The 27,001-nt window shown below is 63.0% G+C and overlaps 1 protein-coding gene across 1 annotated transcript; it reads right to left on the bottom strand.

Moving 5' to 3' along the window:
- Positions 1-257: 257 nt before the first annotated feature.
- SYNGAP1 (synaptic Ras GTPase activating protein 1) lies at positions 258-25,603 on the bottom strand (the record flags this gene model as incomplete). The annotated part of the gene is given in 18 exon segments (XM_086481224.1): positions 258-447; positions 530-584; positions 657-718; positions 1,061-1,167; positions 4,597-4,697; positions 8,203-8,414; positions 11,702-11,875; positions 12,876-13,640; positions 13,642-13,714; positions 14,770-14,811; positions 15,075-15,250; positions 16,891-17,092; positions 19,064-19,300; positions 19,397-19,541; positions 20,714-20,858; positions 22,404-22,958; positions 25,260-25,358; positions 25,454-25,603. Coding segments are annotated over 18 exon segments (3,484 nt in total), but the record flags the coding sequence as incomplete, so codon positions are not given.
- Between the last annotated feature and the right edge of the window lie 1,398 nt (positions 25,604-27,001).

Below are 27,001 nucleotides of genomic sequence, written 5' to 3'. Positions count from 1 at the left end.
TGGGGCCACCAGGATCCATGTCCCCAAGGGTTCCTAGTGTCCATGAAGGACACAGGAGGGACATAGGGCCACCAGGATCCATGTCCCCAAGGGTTCCCAATGTCCCTGAGGGACATGGGGACACAGGAGGCTCTTGGGGACATCCTGGGTCAATGTCCCCAAGGGTTCCCAGTGTCCCTGAGGGACACAGAAGGGACATGGGGCCACCAGGATCCATGTCCCCAAGGGTTCCCAATGTCCCTGAGGGCCATGGGGACACAAGAGGGTCTTGGGGACATCCTGGCTCCGTGTCCCCAAGGGGTCCCAGTGTCCCTGGGGGACACAGGAGGGACATGAGGCCACCAGGATCCATGTCCCCAAGGGTTCCCAGTGTCCCTGAGGGACATGGGGACACAAGAGGGTCTTGGGGACATCCTGGGTCAATGTCCCCAAGGGTTCCCAGTGTCCCTGAGGGACACAGAAGGGACATGAGGCCACCAGGATCCATGTCCCCAAGGGTTCCCAATGTCCCTGAGGGCCATGGGGACACAAGAGGGTCTTGGGGACATCCTGGCTCCGTGTCCCCAAGGGGTCCCAGTGTCCCTGGGGGGACACAGGAGGGACATGAGGCCACCAGGATCCATGTCCCCAAGGGTTCCCAGTGTCCCTGAGGGACATGGGGACACGAGAGGGTCTTGGGGACATCCTGGCTCCGTGTCCCCAAGGGGTCCCAGTGTCCCTGGGGGACACAGAAGGGACATGGGGCCACCAGGATCCATGTCCCCAAGGGTTCCTAGTGTCCATGAAGGACACAGGAGGGACATGAGGCCACCAGGATCCATGTCCCCAAGGGTTCCCAATGTCCCTGAGGGACATGGGGACACAGGAGGCTCTTGGGGACATCCTGGCTCCACGTCCCCAAGGGTTCCCAGTGTCCCTGAGGGCCATGGGGACACAGGAAGAACACGGGGGGGACACTCCAGCGTCGTGTCCCCAAGGTGTTCCCTGCTGCGTGCTACCTAAGGGGGCGGGGGGGGGGGTGGGGGTGGGGAAGGGGGACGGGTGGGGGGGGACAGGGGACGGGGGAGAGGGGACGGGGACAGGGACGGGAGGACCCACCTGGCGTGTCACCGGAGGCCGAGGGTCCCGTGACAATGGCAGGGCTGGCCCGCGCTACCTGACGGACAGCTAGGACGAAGAGAGACACGGGGGTCAGGGCCACCGCGGGGGGGACACGCTCGTCCCCCGCGGCGGGGAGGGGGCCGGGGAGGAGGGGGGCGGGGGGGGGACGACGGGGACACGCACACCCCCGTGTCCCCACTGGTGGCCTTGGGTGGGAGGTGACCCTGAGGTGGCCGGAGGGGTGACACACCCCACCCCCCACCCCCCCTCCAACCCAAGGAGGGGGTCCGTCACCGGCCCCGTCACTTTGGGGGGGGAGGGGGGGGGAAAGGTGGCTTGGGGACACGCTGGTGGCCCTGTCCCTAGACTGGAGGAAAGGGGGAGGGGGGCACTGTCACACCCCCCCCCCCCCAAAACACACGCCATGTCCCTCTGGTGTCCTCCCTGGAGGTGGCCCTGTCCCCACGCCCTGGGGGGGACCGTGTGTCCCCCCCCCAGGGGTGGCTCTGTCCCCACCGGGGTGGCTCTGGGCTCCCCCCCCCGGGGTGGCCCTGTCCCCCCTGGGGGTCATTTTGTCCCCCCCAGGGGTGACTGTGTCCCCCCAGGGGTGGCCCTGTCCCCTCTGGGGGTCATTTTGTCCCTTCCAGGGGTGGCCCTGTCCCCTCCTGGGGGTCATTTTGTCCCCCCCCAGGGGTGACCATGTCCCCCCAGGGGTGGCCCTGTCCCCCCTGGGGGTCATTTTGTCCCTTCCAGGGGTGACCATGTCCCCCCAGGGGTGGCCCTGTCCCCTCTGGGGGTCATTTTGTCCCTTCCAGGGGTGGCCCTGTCCCTCCTGGGGGTCATTTTGTCCCCCCCAGGGGTGACCATGTCCCCCCAGGGGTGGCCCTGTCCCCTCTGGGGGTCATTTTGTCCCTTCCAGGGGTGGACCTGTCCCCCCTGGGGGTCATTTTGTCCCCCCCCAGGGGTGGCCCTGTCCCCCCTGGGGGTCATTTTGTCCCTTCCAGGGGTGACCGTGTCCCCCCAGGGGTGGCCCTGTCCCCTCTGGGGGTCATTTTGTCCCTTCCAGGGGTGGCCCTGTCCCTCCTGGGGGTCATTTTGTCCCCCCCCAGGGGTGGTCCTGTCCCCACTGGGGATGGCCCTGTGCTCGCCCAGGGGTCACTTTGTCACCCCTGGGGTGGCCCTGACACCTCCTCCCCCCCTAGGGGTGACCATGTCCCCCCAGGGGTGGCTCTGTCCCCTAGAGGGGGCCCCATGTCCCCCTCCAGAAGTAGCCTTGTCCCCACAGGGGGTGGCCCTGTCCCCACCCAGGGGTGACCATGTCCCCCACTGGGAGGGTGGGGGGGGGGGGCCCTGTCCCCCCAAGAGGTGGCTGTGTCCCCCCCCTGAGGTCCCTGTGTCCCCCCCAATATCCCCTTATGGGTCTCCATGTCCCCCCCCCCAGGGTCCCCATGTCCCCCCCCAAGGGTGGCGTTGGCCCCCCATGCCCCCCCCCCAAGGGTGACATCCCCCCCCCCCACCCCCCAGGGGCCACCATGTGTGTGTCCCCCCCCCAGGCACCCCCATGGCCCCTCTAGGGCTGGCCCTGTCCCCTACAAACCCCGTAGGTGACCACAGCCCCCCCCCCCCTCCAGATGTCACCAACGCCCCCCCACCCAGGGGTGCCACTACCCCCCCCCCCCCAGGAGTGACAATACCCCCCCAAGGGGGGGGCAAATACCACCCCCAGGGCTGCCCATGGCCCCCCAGTACCCCCCCCGATGCCCACCCCCTCCCAAGGGTGTCCATAGCCCCCCCAAGGGTGTCCCCAACACCCCAGGGCCACCCATAGAGCCCCCCCAATACTCCCCCGAGGGTGCCCATCACCCCCTAGGGGTGCCCACCCCCCCACCCATGGGTGCCCACCCCCAGCCCCAGGGATGCCAACAACCCCCACCCAAGGGTGCCCACAACCCCCCAGGGATGCCAATACCCCCACCCATGGGTGCCCACCACCCCTTGGGGCTACCCAACCCCCCCACCCATGGGTGCCCACCACCCCCATGGGCTACCCAACCCCCCACCCATGGGTGCTCCAACCACCTAGAGCTACCCAAAACCCCACCCATGGGTGCCCACCAACCCCATGGGCTACCCAAAACCCCACCCATGGGTGCCCATAACCCCCATGGGCTACCCATACCCCCACCCCTGGGTGCCCATATCCCTCTTAGGGTCCCCATAACCCCCTAGGGCTACCCATACCCCCACCTATGGGTGCCCACCACCCCTTAGGGCTACCCATACCCCCACCCATGGGTGCCCATATCCCTCTTAGGGTCCCCATAACCCCCTAAAGAGACCCAAACCCCCACCCATGGGTGCCCATAACCCCCTAGGCCTACCCAACCCCCCACCAATGGGTGCCCATATCCCTCTTAGGGTCCCCATAACCCCCACGGGCTACCCATACCCCCACCCATGGGTGCCCACCACCCCTTAGGGCTACCCAAAACCCTACCTATGGGTGCCCATATCCCTCTTAGGGTCCCCATAACCCTTCATGGGTGCCCATACCCCCACCCCTGGGTGCCCATATCCCTCTTAGGGTCCCCATAACCCCCTAGGCCTACCCAAACCCCCACCTATGGGTGCCCGTATCCCTCTTAGGGTCCCCATAACCCCCATGGGCTACCCAAACCCCCACCCCTGGGTGCCCACCACCCCTTAGGGCTACCCATACCCCCACCCCTGGGTGCCCATAACCCTTCATGGGTGCCCATACCCTCACCCATGGGTGCCCACCACCCCTTAGGGCTACCCAAACCCCCACCTATGGGTGCCCATATCCCTCTTAGGGTCCCCATAACCCCCATGGGCTACCCAAACCCCCACCTATGGGTGCCCGTATCCCTTTAAGGGTCCCCATAACCCCCTAAGGATACCCATACCCCCACCCATGGGTGCCCATAACCCCCTAGGCCTACCCAACCCCCCTTCATAGGTGCCCATACCCCCACCCCTGGGTGCCCATATCCCTCTTAGGGTCCCCATAACCCCCTAGGGCTACCCATACCCTCACCCCTGGGTGCCCACCACCCCTTAGGGCTACCCAAACCCCCACCCCTGGGTGCCCATAACCCTTCATGGGTGCCCATACTCCCACCCCTGGGTGCCCATATCCCTCTTGGGGTCCCCATAACCCCCTAGGGTTACCCATACCCGCACCCATGGGTGCCCACCACCCCTTAGGGCTACCCAAACCCCCACCCCTGGGTGCCCACCACCCCTTAGGGCTACCCAAACCCCCACCCCTGGGTGCCCACCACCCCTTAGGGCTACCCATACCCCCACCCATGGATGCCCACCAACCCCATGGGCTACCCACCCCCCCACCCATGGGTGCCCCCCACCCCCCCACCCCCCACCCATGGGTGCCCCCCCCCCGGGCCCCGCCCCCAGCGCGGCGTGGGATGGCCGATGTCACACGGAGCAGAGCAATGACATTGTAATTTCCACCTGAGCGTCGAGCAGCCGCCGCCGGCCCTCGGGGGGGTCGTGGGCGCCCAAGTGATCCCTGCGCAGCTCCTGCTCCACCAGCATCAGCCTGCGGGGCCAGGCTTCACCGGGGTCACGCTGCCACCCCCCCCCCCGGGGGGGGCCACCCCGGCCACACGGGGACACCCCCCGGGGTCCCGCTGCCACCCCCGGGGACGCCTCCCCCCCCCCCCCCCCCCCGCTCCCTTCCCAACCCCTGGGGACACCCAGCCCTGGGTGCTGGGAGGCACTGGGGGGCATGGGGATGCCCAGGGACAGGGGAGCATCCCCCCCCCCCCCCCCAAGGGACACCCCCAGATCATGGGGACATCCCTGGGGACGCCTCCCCCCTCCCTTCCCAACCCCTGGGGACACCCAGCCCTGGGTGCTGGGAGGCACTGGGGGGCATGGGGATGCCCAGGGACAGGGGAGCATCCCCCCCCCCCCCCCCAAGGGACACCCCCAGATCATGGGGACATCCCTGGGGACGCCTCCCCCCTCCCTTCCCAACCCCTGGGGACACCCAGCCCTGGGAGCTGGGTGGCACTGGGGGGCATGGGGATGCCCAGGGACATGGGAACACCCCCACCCCCTCCCCACAAAGGACACCCCGGGTCATGGGGACATCCCTGGGGACACCTCAAGGACATGGGGACGCGCCCAGGGATAACCTAAGGACATGGGGACACCCCTGGGGATACCTTGGGGACATGGGGACAAGCCCAGGGACACCCCAAGGACATGGGGACAACCCCAGGGATACCTTGGGGATGTGGGGACACCCCCAGGGACACCCCAAGGACATGGGGACACCCCCAGGGACACCCTGAGTAATGGGGACACCCCTGGGGATGTCCCTTAGGGGGACTCTGCCCAGCCGGGGTGCCCCTGGGGACACCAGCCCTGGGGGCCAGGCTTCACTGGGGGCATGGGGACATCCCTGGGGACACCCCAAGGACATGGGGACAAGTCCAGGGATACCCTGGGGACATGGGGACAAGCCCAGGGATACCCTGGGGACAACCCCAGGGACACCCTGAGTAATGGGGACACCGCTGGGGATGTCCCTTAGGGGGACACTGCCCACCCAGGGTACCCCTGCGGACACCAGCCCTGGGGGCCAGGCTTCACTGGGGGCATGGGGACATCCCTGGGGACACCCCAAGGACATGGGACAAGCCCAGGGATACCTTGGGTACATAGGGACACTCCAGGTAGTGGGGACACCGCTGGGGATGTCCCTTAGGGGGACTCTGCCCAGCCAGGGTGCCTCTGGGGACACCAGCCCTGGGGGCCAGGCTTCACTGGGGGCATGGGGACGTCCCTGGGGACACCCCAAGGACGTGGGGACAACCCCAGGGACACCCTGGGTGATGGGGACACCTCTGGGGATGTCCCTTAGGGGGACACTGTCCACCCAGGGTGCCCCTGGGGACGCCCCAGGTCACAGGGACAGCCTAAGGGACACCCCAAGGGACACCCCAGGGACACCCTGCCACCCCCAGGGACACCCTAGGAACAAGGGGACACCCCCAGGGACACCGTAGTTCGTGGGGACACCTGCCCCCCAGGACATGCTGCCGCCCCCAAGGGCGCCACAGGGACACCCCCAGGTCCCAGGGACACCCCCCTGGGGACATGCTATGACCCAAGGGGACTGGGACACGCTGCCACCCCCAGGGACACCCACCCACTGCCACCTCCCCCCCCCCAAGGACACGTGGGGACACCCCAGTGACATAGCAGGGACACCCCAGGGTCCCACTGCCACCCCCAGGGACCCCCCCAGGGACAGGCTGCCACCTCCCAGGGACACGTGAGGGACATGGCAGGGACACGAGGGGACACCCCCCACCCCCCCCCCGTCCTGCTATGTCCAGGTGTCCCCCGTGTCCCTCTGTGTCCCCGTGTCCCCATGTCCCCCGTCTCCCTCCGTGTCCCCCATGTCCCTGTATCTTCCATGTCCCTCTGTCTCCCTCGTGGTCCCCATGTCCCTGTAATCTCCGTGTCCCCATGTCCCTCTGCGTCCTCCATGTCCTTCTGTGTCCCCCTGTCCCCATGTCCCCCTGTCCCCAGATCCTCCATGTCCATCTATTGCCTCCAAGTTCTACGTGTCCCCACGTCCCTCTGTGTCCTTCATGTCCCCCTGTGTCCCCATGTCACCCAGGTTCCACTAAATCCCTCATGTCCCTCTGTGTCCCCATGTCCCTCTGTGTCCCCATGTCCCTGTGCCCCCATGTCAGCCATGCTCCACTGTGTCCTTCTGTGTCCCCATGTCCTGCTATGTCCCCATGTCCCCACATCATCCATGCTCCACTGTGTCCCTGATGTCCCTCTGTGTCCCCATGTCCCTCTGTGTCCTTGGTGTCCTTCTGTGTCCCCAGGTCGCTCTATGTCCTTTATGTCCTTCTGTGTCCCCATGTCCCCACATCATCCACGTTCCACTACATCCCTCATGTCCCTCTGTGTCCCCATGTCCCTCTGTGTCCCCATGTCCCTGTGCCCCCATGTCATCCATGCTCCACTGTGTCCCCGTGTCCCTCTGTGTCCCCATGTCCCTCTATGGCCTTCACGTCCTCCTGTGTCCCCATGTCCCTCTATGTCCCTGGTGTCCTTCTGTGTCCCCAGGTCGCTCTATGTCCTTTACGTCCTTCTGTGTCCCCATGTCCCCATGTCCCCACATCATCCACATTCCACTACATCCCTCATGTCCCTCTGTGTCCCCATGTCCCTGTGCCCCCATGTCATCCATGCTCCACTGTGTCCTTCTGTGTCCCCATGTCCCTCTGTGTCCTTCATGTTCTTCTGTGTCCCCATGTCCTGCTGTGTCACCATGTCCCCACATCATCCATGCTCCACTGTGTCCCTGGTGTCCCTCTGTGTCCCCATGTCCCTCTATGGCCTTCACGTCCTCCTGTGTCCCCATGTCCCTCTGTGTCCCTGGTGTCCTTCTGTGTCCCCATGTCAGCCATGTTCCACTGTGTCCCTGATGTCCCTCTGTGTCCCCGTGTCCCTCTGTGTCCTTCGTGTTCTTCTGTGTCCTTCGTGTTCTTCTGTGTCCCCATGTCCCCATGTCCCCATGTCCCCATGTCAGCCATGCTCCACTGTGTCCCTGGTGTCCCTCTGTGTCCCCGTGTCCTGCTGTGTCCCCATGTCCCCACATCATCCATGCTCCCCTGTGTCCCTGATGTCCCTCTCTGTCCCCATGCCCCTCTGTGTCCCCAGTGTCCTTCTGTGTCCCCATGTCCTGCTGTGTCCCCATGCCCCTCTGTGTCTCCGGTGTCCTTCTGTGTCCCCATGTCCTGCTGTGTCCCCATGTCCCCACATCATCCATGCTCCACTGTGTCCCCATGTCCCTCTCTCCCTGGTGTCCTTCTGTGTCCCCAGGTCGCTCTGTGTCCTTCACACCCTTCTGTGTCCCCACGTCCCCACATCACCCACCTTCCACTACATCCCTCACGCCCCTCCCCATGTCCCTCCCGCCCCCCAACCCCCCCCAAGTCCCCCCGTAACCCCTCAGCCGCCCCCTTTCCCTCCCAGCGTCCCCGCTGTCCCCTCGCTGTCCCCGGGGCCGGGTCCCTCCCTCACCTGCCGATGATGCTCTTGATCTGGGAGTCCTTCTCGGCCTGCTGCTGCCGCAGGCGCTTCTCGCTCTGCTCCAGGCGGTGCTGGTACTGCAGCAGGATGCGGCTCGTCTGCTCCTCCTGCGACACCAGGCGCCGCTCGTACTCCTCCAGCTTGCGGTTGGACATGTGCAGCCGCTCCTTCAGCGAGTGGATCTCCTCCTCGTACTCCTTCACCTGCCACAGCCCACACTGCAGGGCGCTGGAGGGGCCTCCTGGTGTGTGTGTGTATGTGTGTGTCCCCACCCCACCCACCCACACCGCGGCCGGATGCCCAAACACCCGGGGTCCCCACCGCGGTGACGCCCAGACCCCTAGGGATCCCCCAACGGGGATGCCCAAACACCTGGGTGCCCATCATGGTCTTGACTGAACATCAGGGTTCCCACCATGGTGATGCCCAAACATCAGGTTTCCCACCAAGAGGGCACCCAGGCACTTGGGACCCCACCATGGTGACACCCAGACCCCTAGGGATCCCCCAACGGGGATGCCCAAACACCTGGGTGCCCACCATGGTCATGACTGAACTGCAGGGTGCCCACCAAGAAGGCAACCAAACAGCTGGGACCATCCATGGTGACACCTGGGTCCCCACCATGGTGACACCCAGACACCTGGGGTTCCCCCAAAGGGGATGCCCAAGCACCTGGAACCCCATCATGGTCTTGACTGAACTTCAGGGTTCTCAACAGGAAGGCACCCAAATAGCTGGGACCACCCGTGGTGACATCTGGGTCCCCACTATGTGGTGCCCAGACCCCTAGGGATCCCCCAACGGGGATGCCTAAACACCTGGAACCCCATCATGGTCTTGACTGAACATCAGGGTTCCCACCATGGTGATGCCCAAACATTAGGGTTCCCACCAAGAGGTCACCCAGGCACTTGGGACCCCACCATGGTGACACCCAGACCCCTAGGGATCCCCCAACGGGGATGCCCAAACACCTGGGTGCCCACCATGGTCATGACTGAACTTCAGGGTGCCCACCATGGTCTTGACTGAACATCAGGGTTCTCACCAAGAAGGCAACCAAACAGCTGGGACCATCCATGGTGACACCTGGGTCCCCACCACGGTGACACCCAGACCCCTAGGGTTCCCCCAACGGGGATGCCCAAACACCTGGGTGCCCACCATGGTCATGACTGAACTTCAGGGTGCCCACCAAGAAGGCAACCAAACAGCTGGGACCATCCATGGTGACACCTGGGTCCCCACCACGGTGACACCCAGACTTCTAGGGTTCCCCCAACGGGGATGCCCAAACACCTGGAACCCCATCATGGTCTTGACTGAACATCAGGGTTCCCACCATGGTGATGCCCAAACATCAGGGTTCCCACCAAGAGGGCACCCAGGCACTTGGGACCCCACCATGGTGACACCCAGACCCCTAGGGATCCCCCAACGGGGATGCCCAAACACCTGGGTGCCCACCGTGGTCATGACTGAACATCAGGGTTCCCACCATGGTCTTGACTGAACTTCAGGGTTCTCACCAAGAAGGCACCCAAACAGCTGGGACCACCCGTGGTGACATCTGGGTCCCCACTATGTGGTGCCCAGACCTCTAGGGATCCCCCTACGGGGATGCCCAAGCACCTGGAACCCCATCATGGTCATGACTGAACTTCAGGGTTCTCACCAAGAAGGCACCCAAACAGCTGGGACCATCCGTGGTGACACCTGGGTCCCCACCACGGTGACACCCAGACTTCTAGGGTTCCCCCAACGGGGATGCCCAAACACCTGGGTGCCCACCATGGTCTTGACTGAACTTCAGGGTTCTCACCAAGAAGGCACCCAAACAGCTGGGACCATCCATGGTGACACCTGGGTCCCCACCACGGTGACGCCCAGACCCCTAGGGTTCCCCCAACGGGGATGCCCAAACACCTGGAACCCCATCATGGTCTTGACTGAACATCAGGGTTCCCACCAAGAGGGCACCCAGGCACGTGGGACCTCACCATGGTGACACCCAGACACTCGGGGTTCCCCCAATGGGGATGCCCAAACACCTGGGTGCCCACCATGGTCTTGACCAAACATCAGGGTTCCCACCATGGTGACGCCCAAACACTTGGGACCACCTGTGGTGACACCTGGGTCACCACCGTGGTGACACCCAGACACCTGGGTCCCCCCCACAAAGCGCTGCCTGGACACCTTGGTTTCCAGCACAGGTGATGTCTGGACACGTGGGTCCATCAAAGTCACCCCCTGGGACCTGGGTCTATCAGGGTCATCTCTTGGGGCCTCTATCCATCAGGATCATCTCCTGGGAGCTGGGTCCATCAGGATCATCTCCTGGGGCCTGGAAACCTGGGTCCACAGGACCTGGGTCCATCAGGGTCATCTGGGGCCTCTATCCATCAGGATCATCTCCTGGGGCCTGGATCTGCAGGACCTGGGTCCATCAGCATCATCTCTTGGGGCCTGGATCCCCAGGACCTGGGTCCATCAGCATCATCTCCTGGGACCTGGGTCCATCAGCATCATCTCTTGGGGCCTGGATCCCCAGGACCTGGGTCCATCAGCATCATCTCTTGGGGCCTGAATCCCCAGGACCTGGGGCCATCAGGATCATCTCCTGGGACCTGAATCCCCAGGACCTGGGTCCATCAGGATCATCTCCTGGGACCTGGATCTGCAGGATCTGGGGCCATCAGCATCATCTCCTGGGACCTGGGTCCATCAGGATCATCTCCTGGGGCCTGGATCCCCAGGACCTGGGGCCATCAGGATCATCTCCTGGGACCTGGATCCCCAGGACCTGGGGCCATCAGGATCATCTCCTGGGACCTGAATCCCCAGGACCTGGGGCCATCAGCATCATCTCCTGGGACCTGGATGTGCAGGACCTGGGGCCATCAGGATCATCTCCTGGGACCTGAATCCCCAGGACCTGGGGCCATCAGCATCATCTCCAGGGACCTGGATGTGCAGGACCTGGGGCCATCAGGATCATCTCCTGGAGCTTAGGTCCATCAGTATCGTCTCCTGGGACCTGGGTCCATCAGGATCATCTCTTGGGGCCTGGGTCCATCAGCATCATCTCCTGGGACCTGGGTCCATCAGGATCATCTCCTGGGACCTGGGTCCATCAGCATCATCTCTTGAGGCCTGAATCCCCAGGACCTGGGTCCATCAGGATCATTTCCTGGGACCTGGATCCATCAGCATCATCTCTTGGGGCCTGAATCCCCAGGACCTGGGTCCGTCAGCATCATCTCCTGGGACCTGAATCCCCAGGACCTGGGTCCATCAGGATCATCTCCTGGGACCTGGATCTGCAGGACCTGGATCCATCAGGATCATCTCCTGGGACCTGAATCCCCAGGACCTGAGTCCATCAGCATCATCTCCTGCAGCCCAGCCACCACGGTTCCCAGGACCCCCTGTGTGTCCCCCCCGCCGCCAGCCCTGGACGCTTGGGTCCGCCGGTGGTCCCTACCCGGTCCAGCCGGCTCTCGTCCATGGACTTGGAGTACTCCTTGAGCTTGTACTCCTCGCGCTCGATGTGGGAGCTCTCGATGTCGGCCGAGAGGTGCGGCATGTTGGACACCCAGGCCACCGTGCGCTCCGCCGCCGGCATCACCGGGTTCAGCGTCGACGGCGTCTGCGAGGCCTGCAGGAGGGGACGTGGGGACGGGTTGGGGCCCTCTCGTCCCCACGGCCACCCCCAACCTTCCCGTGTGTGGTCGTGTCCCCCCCCCCACCCCGAGTCCCCCGTGTCCCTCTGTGTCCCCATCGCCACCACGTCGCTCCATATCCCTCGTGTTCCTCCCGTCTCCGCGCCCCCGCCGTGTTCTTCGTGTCCCCATGTCCCCAACGTCCTCCACCCCTACCCCATCCTCACCATGTCCCCTATAGCCCCATGTCCCCACCATGTCACCATCTCCTCCATCCCCACCATGTCCCCATGTCCCCCCATGCCCCCATCTCCTGCATCCCCACCGTGTCCCATGTCCCCATCTCCTCCATCCCCACCATGTCCCTATGTCCCCCCATGTCCCCCATCCCCACCACGTCCCCATGTCCCCCACCCCACCATGTCCCGTCATGCCCCCATCTCGTCCATCCCCCCCATGTCCCCCATGTCTCCATCTCGTCCATCCCCATGTCCCCATCTCCTCCATCCCCACCATGTCCCCATGTCCCCCCACGTCCCCATGTCCCCCACCCCATCCCCATCTCCTCCATCCCCACCATGTCCCCATCTCCCCGATCCCCCCCCACGTCCCCATGTCCCCCACCCCCACCACGTCCCCATCTCCTCCATCCCCACCACGTCCCCAATTCCTCCATCCCCACCATGTCCCCATGTCCCCCACCCCATCCCCATCTCCTCCATCCCCACCATGTCCCCATCTCCCCCACCCCCACCACATCCCCAATTCCTCCATCCCCACCATGTCCCCCACCCCCACCACGTCCCCAATTCCTCCATCCCCACCATGTCCCCCACCCCCCCCACGTCCCCATCTCCTCCATCCCCCCCCACGTCCCCATCTCCCCCACCCCCACCACGTCCCCATCTCCTCCATCCCCCCCACGTCCCCACCATCTCCCCCACCCCCACCCCGTCCCCCACGTGTCGTGTGTGTCCCCCCCCGCCCCCCCCCCACCTGCTTGGTGACCGGCGGCTTCATCCCGGCCACCGACGCCTCCTTGGCCAGGGAGGGCTGCCGGGACCGGGGGGGTCCGTAAGCCGGTTCGGGCGACGCCAACAGGTTCCCGCTGGCCGGCCGGGGTTTGGGGGGCACCCCGAGGGCCGCCGGCCCCCCGCCTTTCCCCGCCCGAGCCCCTCGAGGGGTGGGGGGCGGGGGAGCCCCGATGGTGATCTGGGGGGGGGCCAGGCTGTCCTGGAGGGAGAGCTGCCGCCGCCCGAAGTCCCCCCCGGGGCGGGCGAACTCGTCGCTGTAGCTGTGGCTGTGGGTGATGTGTTTTTGGGGGGGCGCCGCCAGCTCCTCGCTCTTGCTGTACCCGTGCAGGGGGGGCGGGGGGGGCGCGAAGGGCCCTTCCCCCCCCGCCTCGGGCCCTCCCCGCAAGGGGCCGTCGGCCGCCAAATGGAAAAGGGGGTTCTGAAAGGAAAGGGGGACCCGCAACTGCGGCCCCCCCGGTTCGGGGACCCCCAAACGAGGTGGGGCCAAACTGGAGGCGCTGCCTTGCGAAAGGCGGCCGGGACGGAGCCCCCCCCCGGCTCCCCCCGGGGCGGGACCTCCGGCGGCGAGCAGCTCGGCGGGCAAGCTTGGGACGCTGTCGACGCGGCCGTCTTGGAGGTCCAACATGGAGACGCTCTTGCCCACCCCCAGGGCCCCCCGGCCCCCCTCGGGCTCCGTCAGGTCGGAGCTGCTGGTGCAGTAGGCGGGGGAGGAGCGGGCGAGGGGGGGGGCGGCTGAGGACCAGCACCTCCTGCGGCCCCTTCTCCTGCGGCGGGGAGGGCAGGCGGGGCACCTCCATGGAGCTGGGGGGGAGGGGGGGGGACACACACACGACACGAGGGGGGTTAAGGGGGTTGGAGCCGGGACCTCCCGGTGAGGTGGGGCCGGAGGGAGGTGGCCATGGTGGCCTCAGGCACGTCGCCGTCCCGTCCCCAACGCCATCGCCATCCCAACCCCATCTTCATCATCATCATCCCATCCCCATCCCATCCCCAACCCCATGTCCATTGTCATCCCATCCCCAACCCCATCTCCATCTCCATCATCATCCCATCCCCATCTTCATCCCCATCTCCATCCCCATCCCATCCCCATCCCATCCCCAACCCCATCTCCATCATCATCCCTTCCCCATCCCATCCCCAACCCCATCTCCATCATCATCGCATCCCCAACCCCATCTCCATCTCCATCATCGTCCCATCCCCATCTTCATCCCATCCCCATCCCCATCATCATCCCATCCCCATCGCCATCCCGATCTCCATCCCATCCCCAATCCCATTTCATCCCCATCCCATCCCTATCCTAATCCCATCTCCATCTCCATCTCATCATCTCCACCTCCATCTCATCATCTCCATCTCCATCTCCATCTCCATCTCCATCTCCATCTCCATCTTCATCTCCATCTCATCATCTCCATCTCCATCTCCATCTCCATCTTCATCTCATCATCTCCACCTCCATCTCATCATCTCCATCTCCATCTCCATCTCCATCTCCATCTCCATCTCATCATCTCCACCTCCATCTCATCATCTCCATCTCCATCTCCATCTCCATCTCCATCTTCATCTCCATCTCATCATCTCCATCTCCATCTCATCATCTCCATCTCCATCTCCATCTTCATCTCCATCTCCATCTCATCTCCATCTCCGTCTCATCTCCATCTCCATCATCTCATCTCCATCTCAATCTCCATCATCTCCATCTCATCATCTCCATCTCCATCTCATCTCTGTCTCCATCTCCATCCTCATCCCCATCCCACTCCCCACCCCATCCCATGACCACCTCATCCCCATCCCGTCATTGTCCCCATCCCATCATTGTCCCCGTCCCCAGCACCCACCTGTTGAGGCCCCGCACCATGTAGGACTGGAGGTCAACAGAGCTGCAGGAGGGGGGGGTGGGGTGTGCACAGACCAGGTGACCACAGGGACCCGTGGTGTGGGGAGACACCCCAGGCGAGACCCAGGGCCACCAAGATGACATGGGGGGACACCACGAGGCGGGGGGGAGGGGGGGTACGCAATAGGTGGGACGTGGGGCAAGATGTGGAGGTACCGGGGGGGGGATGTGGTGGTGGTGGTGGTGGTGGTGGTGGTGAGGAACCGTGGGGATGTGGGGGGGAGTTCTTGGGGGAGGGTTCCTCACCTGTTGAGGTCACGGACGAGGTAGGGCTGGAGGTCGGCCGAGGGTCCCCGCAGCACCAGCCCCTTGGGGGGCAACCGCTCCCCCTGGCTCGGCTGCCGCTGCAGGTGGGGGTTGCGCAGGGCCACGCTGATGTCCGTCAGCAGCCGGGGCAGCGGGCCCAGCTTCAGCAGGGCCTCCTGGGACGGGGGCGGGGGGGACACAGGTCAGCCCGGGGTCCCCACACCCCGCCCTTGGCACCCCAGTAACCTCCCGCTGGGGGCTGGGACCCCTATGACCACCTCAAGAGGTGGGGGGCACAAGTGGATGGGAACCCAACGACCTCCCGTGGTGGGACAGGGGTGGATGGGATCCCAACAACCTCCTGTGGTGGGACAGGGGTGGATGGGACCCCAACAACCTCCTGTGGTGGGACAGGGGTGGATGGGACCCCAAGGACCTCCTGTGGTGGGACACAAGGGCTTGGGACCCCAATGAACCAGTCATGGTGGAACATGGGTGGGTGGGATCCTAGTGACCTCCCCATGGTGGGGCGTGGGTGACTGGGACCCCAAGGACCTCCTGTGGTGAGACAGGAGTGGATGGGATCCCAAAGACCTCCCATGGTGGGACAGGGGTGGATGGGATCCCAACAACCTCCCGTGGTGGGACAGGGGTGGATGGGACCCCAACGACCTCCCATGGTGGGACAGGGGTGGATGGGAACCCAAGGACCTCCTGTGGTGGGAAAGGGGTGGGTGGGATCCTAGTGACCTCCCCATGGTGGGGCGTGGGTGACTGGGACCCCAAGGACCTTCTGTGGTGGGACAGGAGTGGATGGGATCCCAAAGACCTCCCATGGTGGGACAGGGGTGGATGGGATCCCAACAACCTCCCGTGGTGGGACAGGGGTGGATGGGACCCCAGCGACCTCCTGTGGTGGGACAGGGGTGGATGGGACCCCAACGACCTCCTGTGGTGGGACAGGGGTGGATGGGACCCCAACAACCTCCTGTGGTGGGACAGGGGTGGATGGGACCCCGATGACCTCCTGTGGTGGGACAGGGTGGATGGGACCCCAAGGACCTCCTGTGGTGGGACACAAGGGCTTGGGACCCCAATGAACCAGTCATGGTGGAACATGGGTGGGTGGGATCCTAGTGACCTCCCCATGGTGGGGCGTAGGTGACTGGGACCCCAAGGACCTCCTGTGGTGGGACAGGAGTGGATGGGATCCCAAAGACCTCCCATGGTGGGACAGGGGTGGATGGGATCCCAACAACCTCCTGTGGTGGGACAGGGGTGGATGGGACCCTAACGACCTCCTGTGGTGGGACAGGGTGGATGGGACCCCAACGACCTCCCATGGTGGGACAGGGGTGGATGGGAACCCAAGGACCTCCCGTGGTGGGAGAGGGGTGGATGGGTCCCCAATGACCTCCCATGGTGGGACAGGGGTGGATGGGACCCCAATGACCTCCTGTGGTGGGACAGGGGTGGATGGGAACCCAAGGACCTCCCGTGGTGGGAGAGGGGTGGATGGGTCCCCAATGACCTCCCATGGTGGGACAGGGGTGGATGGGACCCCAATGACCTCCTGTGGTGGGACAGGGGTGGATGGGACCCCAACAACCTCCCCTTGAGGGTCAGGGGTGAACAGGACCCCAAAACACCCCTCCAAGGCCACCCAGATACCCAGCACCCCAAAACCTCTCCTAGACGAGAACTTCAGTGTCCAAAGCCCCCTCATCACCACCCAGGAGAAAACCCAAGTGTCCAGGTGCCACCACCCCCCTGGGGGGGGGGTGGGGGTGGGGAAGGTCCCAGGGGACGGGGGTACCTTGCTGAGCTGGGACATGACCTCCCAGAGGAGGGCGTGGAGGGTGGAGAGCTCGCGGCCCAGGTCGATGTAGCCCTCGAAGCTGGTGCTGTTGGTGAGGGTGTCCAGGTTGGAGATCTCGTAGAGGAACTGCTGCATGCTGGTCCACTCCAGCTCCAGGAACTCGTTCATGAAGGCCATGTACTCCTCCTTGCTGCCAAACCTGCGGGCGGGTGCTCAGCAGGGTCTTGGGGTGTCCCCCTCCCGGCCACCGGCCTCGCCCACCACCCGCCGTCCCTCCAGCTTCTCCAGCGTCTGGGTTTCGTCCAGCCCCGCCGGCCGCCCGGCCGCCAAACTCGTCCTCGTGTCCATGTTCTGCCTGTCCTGCTCGTCCCACCAGCTCACACCCGCCGCCTCATCCCCTCGTCTTCCGGCCAGATGGCCATCTTGTCTTCATCCCCCCATCTTCTGTCCATCAGCTCATCCGTCCATCTTATCTCCATCTGTCCATCTTCCTTCCAACTCATCCGTCTCAACTTCTGTCCATCAACTCATCCATCCATCCATCCATCATCCATCCATCAACCCATGCATCCATCATCCATCCATCAACTCATCCATCCATCTTCTGTCCATCAGCTCATCCATCCATCCATCATCCATCCATCAACCTATCCATCCATCATCCAACCATCAACTCAACCCTCCATCTTCTGTCCATCATCCAGCAACTCATCTGTCCATCTTACACCCATCAAACATCAACTAATCCATCCATCGTATCTCCATCTGTCCATCTTCCTTCCAACTCATCCATCTGTCAACTCATCCCTCCATCTTCTGTCCATCAACTCATCCATCCATCATCCATCCATCAACTCATCCATCCCCCCATCTTCTGTCCATCAACTCATCCCTCCATCTTCTGTCCATCAACTCATCATCCCTCCATCATCCATCAACTCACCTGTCCGTCTTATCTCCGTCTGTCCCTCTTCCTTCCAATTCATCCATCCATCTTTCTGTCCCTCAACTCATCCAACCCTCCATCTTCTGTCCATCATCCAGCAACTCATCTGTCCATCTTACACCCATCATCCACCAACTCACCCATCTGTCTTATCTCCATCTGTCCATCTTCCTTCCAACTCATCCATCTGTCAACTCATCCATCTCAACTTCTGTCCATCAACTCATCCATCTCCGTCATCTGTCCATCAACTCGTCCATCCATCTTCTGTCCAGCAACCCATCCATCTCCATCAACTCATCCATCCCATCATCTGTCCATCAACTCATCCATCCATCTTCTGTCCATCAACCCATCCATCTCCATCAACACATTCATCCATCTTCTGTCCATCAACTCATCCATCCATCCATCATCCATCCATCAACTCGTCCATCCATCTTCTGTCCATCAACCCATCCATCTCCATCAATTCATCCATCCATCCATCATCCATCCACCAACTCATCCAGCCATCTTCTGTCCATCAACCCATCCATCCATCATCTGTCCATCAACTCATCCAGCCAGCCAGCCATCAGCTCATCCATCCATCTTCTGTCCATCAACCCATCCATCCATCATCTGTCCATCAACTCATCCAGCCAGCCAGCCATCAGCTCATCCATCCATCTTCTGTCCATCAACTCATCCATCCATCCATCATCCATCCATCAACTCGTCCATCCATCTTCTGTCCATCAACCCATCCATCTCCATCAACACATCCATCCATCTTCTGTCCATCAACACATCCATCCATCATCTGTCCATCAACTCATCCATCCATCCAGCCATCAGCTCATCCATCCATCTTCTGTCCATCAACTCATCCATGCATCCATCATCCATCCACCAACTCATCCAGCCATCTTCTGTCCATCAACCCATCCATCTCCATCAACACATCCATCCATCTTCTGTCCATCAACACATCCATCCATCTTCTGTCCATCAACTCATCCATCCATCCATCATCCATCCACCAACTCGTCCATCCATCTTCTGTCCATCAACCCATCCATCCACCAGCTCTCCCATCAGTCCACTCTCCACCCATGAACCCACCCCTCCACGCACCCACAGACCTACGGATCCACCTTCCCCCCCCACCCCTCCATTCTCCCCCCCCCCCACTGCATCCCCCAACCCCCGCCTCCTCCCCCCCCCGCGACGGCCGCTCACTTGGTGAAGTTGGCCAAGTTCTGGATGACCTTGGCGATGAGGGTGAGGGTGCGGGCGGTCTGCTCGTCGGGGTACTCCTGCATGAGGCCGAAGAGGCTGGGGGACATCACGGCGGGGCAGAGGAACCGCAGGAAGAGCGAGGCGCTGATCAACCGGTCGGCGATGTCCTCGCGGCCCCGCTCGGCGCAGCGCAGCCGCCACGAGGCGAAGACCTCCTTCAGCTCCCGTGGGAACACGCTGGGCGGGACACGCCGTCAAAGGGGGGGACACACCAAGGGGGTGGGGGGGGTGGGGGGGGGTGGGGGGGGATGTCCCCAGCCCCTGAGGACTCACCAGTGCGAGTTGACCACCTTGCAGAGGGCGAGCTCGCAGCACATGCGGAGGTTGGCCTGGTGGTCGGCCAAGGTGGAGGCCGAGCACTTCATGGGGTCGACCTCGCAGTTCTCCTCCGACTCGTACAGCGCCCGGATGAACTCGCCTGGGTGGGGAGGGGGACGTTGGAGGGGGAGCGGGGACCCCCCCCCCCCCCTCCCTCCCGCTGGCCCACAGCCGGGCCAGCCCCATGGGGACTGTGTGGTCAGGAGAAGGGACCTCCACCATCCCCTTGGCCGCGCCAACAGGGTCATGATGACAAGAGAGGACCATCCAACCATCTCATGGCCATGAGAAGGAACCTCAACCATCCCCTTGGCCACGAGAAGGAACCTCAACCATCCCCTTGGCCATGCCAACGGGGTCGTGGTCACAAGAAGTGACCACCCAACCAACACATGGCCATGAGAAGGAACCTCAATCATGCTCTTGGCTGTGCCAACAGGGTCATGATCACAAGAAGGGACCACCCAGTCAACACATGGCCATGAGAAGGATCCTCCACCATCCCCTTGGCCGTGCCAACAGGGTCATGATCACAAGAAGGGACCACCCAACCATCTCATGGCCATGAGAAGGAACCTCCACCATCCCCTTGGCCATGCCAATGAAGTCATGATCATAAGAAGGGACCACCCAACCATCTCAAGGCTGTGAGAAGGAACATCAACCATCCCCTTGGCCACCAGAAGGAACCTCAACCATCCCCTTGGCCGCACCAACGAGGTCATGATCACAAGAAGGGACCACCCAACTATCTCATGGCCATGAGAAGGAACCGCCACCATCCCCTTGGCCGCACCAACAGGGTCATGATCACAAGAAGGGACCACCCAACCATCTCATGGCCGTGAGAAGGAACCTCCACCATCCCCTTGGCCGTGCCAACGAGGTCATGATCACAAGAAGGGACCACCCAACCATCTCATGGCCGTGAGAAGGAACCTCAATCATGCTCTTGGCTGTGCCAACAGGGTCGTGGTCACAAGAAGGGACCACCCAACCATCTCATGGCCATGCCAATGGGGACACAGCCATGAGCAGGGCCCACCCAACATCCTGTGGCCATGCCAACGGCCATACAGCCATGAGAAGCGCCCGCCTAACCATCCCACGGCCATGCCCGTGAGGACGTGGCTTCATGAACAGGTTCTGGAGACCACCCAGTTGGACCCTAAGGGCCACATGGCCACGGGAAGGGCCCACCCACCATCCCACGGCCATGCCAACGGGATCGTGGCCGCGATGGGGACCCCCTCCGGTGGCGGTGGAGCTCACCGATGGCATCCTTGAGGTATTTCTGGCCGATGAGTTTCAGATACTCCTCTATGGCTTTCGTGGCGAGGGTGTTTTCCCGGAAGATCAGGTGCTCCCGATCCATGAAGCGATCCACCTCCGTCATGGCCATGTCCGACAGGAAGTCCTGCCCACGGCCGTCAGGGCAGCCCAATGCCTGCCTGCGCCCCGGCAGCCCGGCCAGGCTGGCCCAGCCCCCCCCCTCTCCGTGCATCCTTGTGGCCTTCCTCCGTCTTCTGTCCACCCCGTCCTCCATCCATGTCTCCATCCACCATCTCTCCATCCGCCATCCGTCCTCCATCCATCACCTGGCGTCCACCCGTGCTCCATCTGTTCTCCATCCGTCCTGTCCATCATCTGCCTGTCCTCCATCCAGCCCTCTTCCAGCCTCCATCCATCCAGCCTCCGTCCTTCCATCCTTGATCTGTCCTCCATCCATCCATCCATCCATCCATCCATCCCTCCATCCTCTATCCATCTGTCCTTGATCTATCCTCCATTCATCCATCCATCCATCCTCCATCGCCCCGTCCTCTTTCCATCTTCCATCCTCCATCCATCCGTCCTCCTTCCATCCCTCCATCCATCCTCTCTCCCTCACCCCACCATCCATCCTCCATCCCTTCATCTTCCTCCCAACCATTCCTCCCTCCACTCACCCATCTTCCTTCTATCCATCCATCCATCCATCCATCCATCCATCTTGATCCGTCCTCCATCCTCCATCCATCCGTCCTCCATCCGTCCTCCTTCCATCCTTCCTTCCTTCCATTCACTCATCCATCCATCTTCCATCCATCCTCCTTCCATCCCTCCATCCATCCTCTCGCCCTCTCCCCACCATCCATCCCACCATCCCTCCATCTTCCTTCCAACCCTTCCTCCCTCCACCCACCCATCCTCCTTCCATCCCTCCATCATCCGTCCATCCTCGATCCGACCTCCATCCACCCATCCTCCATTCATCCTCCTTCCATCCACCCAACTTCCATCCATCCATCTTTGATCCATCCTCCATCCACCCATCCATCCATCCACCCATCCATCCATCCACCCATCCTTCATACACCCATCCTCGACCTGTTCTCCAACCATCTGCCCTCCTTCCATCCATCCATCCTCTCTCCCTCACCCCAACATCCATCCTCCATCCCTCCATCTTCCTTCCAGCCCTTCCTCCCTCCACCCACCCATCCTCCTTCCATCCTTCCATCCATCCATCCATCCATCCATCCATCCATCCATCCATCCATCCATCCATCCATCTATCCATCTGTCTTCATCCATCCTCCATCCATCCTCCATCCATCCATCCATCCATCTATCCATCTGTCTTCATCCATCCTCCATCCATCCTCCATCCATCCTCCATTCTTCCATCTTCCTTCCAGCCCTTCCTCCCTCCACCCACCCATCCTCCTTCCATCCTTCCATCCATCCATCCATCCATCCACCCATCCATCCATCCTCCATCCATCCTCCATCCATCCTCCACCCCTCCATCTTCCTTCCAACCCTTCCTCCCTCCACCCACCTATCCACCCACCCATCCTCCATCCATCCATCCCTCCCTCCTCGACTTCTCCTCCACCCTCCCACCCTCCCTCCCTCCTCACCCCTCCACCTCCCCACCCCCACCCCCCCCCCCCCAGCGCCCCCCCCCACCCCCCACCTTAGCCTTCCCGGTGCTCTGCAAGATGTGCACCAAGGCGCAGGCCACCTCCTCCTTGCTCTTGACGCTCAACACGGGCTCCAAGACGGCGCAAAGCATCCGGTAGTTGTTGGTGACGTACTCGGCGAACTCCTTGTAGAGCTCCATGGGGAGGATGCTCATGGTCTGGAAGCGACTCTTGACCCGGAGGGCGGGACACCCGGCTTTGCTCTTGCTGCCGCTGGGCTGGCTGAGGGGGTACCACTGCTCGGCGAAGTGCCGCCCGGTGACGCTGGCGATGGGGATGCTCACCATCCCCACGTAGTTGCTCTTGTCCTTCTTGCGCTTCTTGTCGGTGTCCTTGTAGAGGTGGAGGCGGATGGTGCGGACGGCCGGGAGGTTGTTGAACTCGAAGTGTTCGCCCCAGAAGACGTTGTCGGTGCGCGCCTTGCTGGTGGTGCGGGCGTAGAGCATGTCGTCCAGGCACAGCTCGCAGTAGTAGCGCTTCTTGGGGGGCAGGTCCCGCGCCTCGATCACCCACAGCTTCAGGACGTTGTCCACCCGCCGGCTGTTGTCCTGCGGAGGGGTGGGTGGGAGGGTGAGGAAGTGAGAAGGAGCCTCCAGCAGCCCCCTCCGTTGGCCATGCCTTCCTCCCTCCTTCCTTCCGTCCGTGCTTCATCCATCATCTGTCATCCTCATCCATCCATACTCCACCTGTCCTCCACCCGTCCCTCCTCCATCCATCCACCCTCCTTCCATCCACCCTGCTCCTTCCATCCACCCTCCTTCCATCCATCCACCCTCCTTCCATCCATCCACCCTCCTTCCATCCATCCATCCTCCTTCCATCCACCCTGCTCCTTCCATCCACCCTCCTTCCATCCATCCACCCTCCTTCCATCCATCCATCCTCCTTCCATCCACCCTGCTCCTTCCATCCATCCATCCTCCTTCCATCCACCCTCCTTCCATCCATCCACCCTGCTCCTTCCATCCACTCTCCTTCCATCCATCCACCCTCCTTCCACCCATCCACCCTCCTTCCATCCACCCTGCTCCTTCCATCCACCCTCCTCCATCCATCCACCCTCCTTCCATCCACCTTCCTTCCATCCACCTTCCTCCATCCATCCACCCTCCTTCCATCCATCCACCCTCCTTCCATCCACCTTCCTTCCATCCACCTTCCTCCATCCATCCACCCTCCTTCCATCCATCCACCCTCCTTCCATCCACCCATCCTCCTTCCATCCATCCATCCTCCATCCATCCACCCTCCTTCCATCCATCCACCCTCTCCCCCTCTCCCCACCATCCATCTTCCATGGGGTGGGAGGGGATGGGGACGCCCCCAGGGGCACGGAGAGCTGGGGGTGGTGGCGCTGGGGGGGAAATGCCAGCTGAGAGAGGCCACCAGGATCAGACCCCCCCACCCCGAGCTGGGTGACCCCTGGGGACATCCCCGCCAGTGAGGTCCTCCGGCCACACCAGTTGGAAGTGTCCGTCCCCAGTAGGCGAGCGCTTTGTCTTCACTGGTGGCCCTGTGCCCACCGGTTGAGCACACCCACCAGTTGGCCATCCCATGCCCAACTTTGAGCATCCCGTCCTCACCAGGTGACCATCCCCACCATTTGACCATCCCCACCAGCTGACCATCCCCACCAGCTGACCATCCCCACCAGCTGACCATTTCCACCACTTGACTACCTCCACCACTTGACCATCCCCATCCCCACCAGTTGACCATCCTCATCCCTACCAGTTTACCGTCTCCACTATTTGACCATCCTCATCCCCACCACTTGACCATCCTCATCCCTACCAGTTGACCACCTCCACCAGTTGACCATCCTCATCCCTACCAGTTGACCATCTCCACCACTTGACCATCCTCATCTCCACCACTTGACCATCCCCATCCCCACCACTTGACCATCTCCACCAGTTGACCGTCCTCATTCCTACCAGTTGATCATCCCCACCAGTTGATCACCCCCATCCCTACCAGTTGACCATCCCCACCACTTGACCATCCCCATCCCCACCACTTGACCACTTCCACCAGTTGACTATCCTCATCCCTACCAGTTGACCATCCCCACTAGCTGACCATCCCCACCACCTCACCACCCCCATCCCCACCACCTGACCATCCTCATTCCTACCAGTTGATCATCCCCACCAGTTGATCACCCCCATCCCTACCAGTTGACCATCCCCACCACTTGACCATCCCCATCCCCACCACTTGACCACTTCCACCAGTTGACTATCCTCATCCCTACCAGTTGACCATCCCCACTAGCTGACCATCCCCACCACCTCACCACCCCCATCCCCACCACCTGACCATCCCCACCACTTCACCACCCCCATCCCCACCACTTGACCATTTCCACCAGTTGACCATCTCAACCACTTGACCATCCCCATCCCCACCACGACCATCTCCACCAGCTGACCATCCTCATCCCTACCAGTTGATCATCCCCACCTGTTGATCACCCCCATCCCTACCAGTTGACCATCCCTACCAGCTCACCACCCCCATCCCCACCACTTGACCATCCCCATCCCCACCACTTGACCACTTCCACCAGTTGACTATCCTCATCCCTACCAGTTGACCATCCCCACTAGCTGACCATCCCCACCACCTCACCACCCCCATCCCCACCACTTGACCATTTCCACCAGTTGACCATCTCAACCACTTGACCACCCCCATCCCCACCACTTGACCATCCCCACCAGTTGACCATCCTCATCCCTACCAGTTGACCATCCCCACCAGCTGATCACCCCCATCCCCACCACTTGACCACCCCCATCCCCACCAGCTGCCCACCCCCCCCACCCCCCCACCCCCTTCCTCACCTTGTTGGGCTTCACCGCCCTCTGCAAGTTCTCGATCCATTTGTCCCTCTCGGCGGCCGAGCGACAGGCGAAACACTTGGTCCCCGACGCCGTGGTCACCTGCCGGGCGGGACGCCCCCACCGCTGACCCCACCGCCGCGGTGAGGGCCGCGGGGGGGGGGGTTGGGAGATGAAGAGGAGAAGGTCGGGGCTACCTCGAAGCAGAACTCCTGGCCCAGGATGCTGCTGTGGACGGCCTTGATGATGGAGTCCTCGTCCAGGTTGAGCTCCAGCGCCTCGGCCGCGCTGCTGGGGCTCAGCAGCGACTCGTGGGAGTGCGACTCCTTGAAGCTCTGCATCAGCCGGGCCCTGCGGGGAGCCGGGGGGGACACTCGGGGGGGAGTGGGGGGCTGGGGGGGTGGGGGGTGGGGGGGGTGGGGGGCTAGGTGCCCAGGGGAGAGGTGGTGGTGGTGGTGGTGGCGGTGGTGGGGGTGGTGGTGCCATGCGAGCGGGGGGGGGGGGGTGTGACGGTGGCGGGGGGCGGGGGGGGGGGGGTACCTGGGGCATCCGCGGGGGACCTGGGAGTGGGACGCGTCCACGGCGCCGGGGGCGGGGGGCGGGGGGGGGGGGGGGGGGGGCGGACAGAGAGAGACAGAGTCAGGGTGGGGGGGGGGGGTGGGATGGGGATGGAGATGGGGGGGGGGGGGGGACGGACACGACACACCCCCAGGAGAGACACACACACACACCCACCCCCTCCCCCAATGTCACCTCCCTGGGGGACCCAGGTGTCCCACACCCCACCCCCACCCCCCCCAGCCGAAAGGGAGATGGGGGAGACCCCGGGGGTCACCCAGAGGGACCAAGAGGGGGGGACCCAAGCGGCGCCCCAAAATGGAAGGGGGGGGCCCCAAGTGTTTGAGCACCCCAAAACAGGGGATCGAGGCCTCCAGACCCCCAAAATGGGAGATTCAGGTGTGTGGGCACCCCAAAATGAGGGGGGGACCCACGTGTCGGGTACCCCCAAAACAGGGAACTCAGGTGATCAAGCCCCCAAAAACAGGGGGACCCAGGTGGACGGGCTCCCCAAAATGGGGGGGGGGACCCACCCAGGCATCCAGTCCCCCCCCAAAACTGGGGGACCCAGGCGTCTGGTCCCCTCAAAATGGAGAGACCAAGGCATCCAGCCCCCCCAAAACCAGGGGACCCAGGCATCCAGTAGCCCCAAAATAGGGACCCAGGCACCCAGCCCCCCCCAAAACAGGGGACCCAGGTGTCCGGGTGTCCCCAAAACAGGGGACTGAGGCATCCAGACCCCCAAAAAGGAGGGACCAAGGCATCCAGCCCCCCTAAAAGAGGGGGACCCAGGCATCTAGACCCCCAAAATGGGGGGGACCCAGGCAGACGTCCCCCCAAAACAGGGGACCCAGGCATCCAGCCTCCCAAAATGGGGGGGGGGGACCCAAGCATCCAGCAACCCCAAAACAGGGCACCCGGGCACCCAGCCCCCCCCCCCCAAAACAGGGGGACCCAAGCAGACAGGCTCCCCAAAATGAGGGGACCCAGGCATCCAACTCCCTAAAACAGGGGACCCAGGTGTCTGGGTGCCCCAAAATGGGCGGGGGGGGGGAGATCCAGGTGCCCGGGCACCCCCCCCCCCAAAACAGGGGGGACCGTGGCATCCAGCCCCCCAAAATAGGGGGGACCCAAGCATCTGGGCACCTCAAAACAGAGGCACCCAGGCTTCCAGGCACCCTAAAAGA

The sequence above is a fragment of the Leptosomus discolor genome, unplaced genomic scaffold, assembly GCF_034619465.1.
Source record: "Leptosomus discolor isolate bLepDis1 unplaced genomic scaffold, bLepDis1.hap2 HAP2_SCAFFOLD_254, whole genome shotgun sequence".
Lineage (NCBI taxonomy): Eukaryota > Metazoa > Chordata > Aves > Leptosomiformes > Leptosomidae > Leptosomus > Leptosomus discolor.
This window is presented reverse-complemented; position numbering and strand designations above follow the sequence as displayed.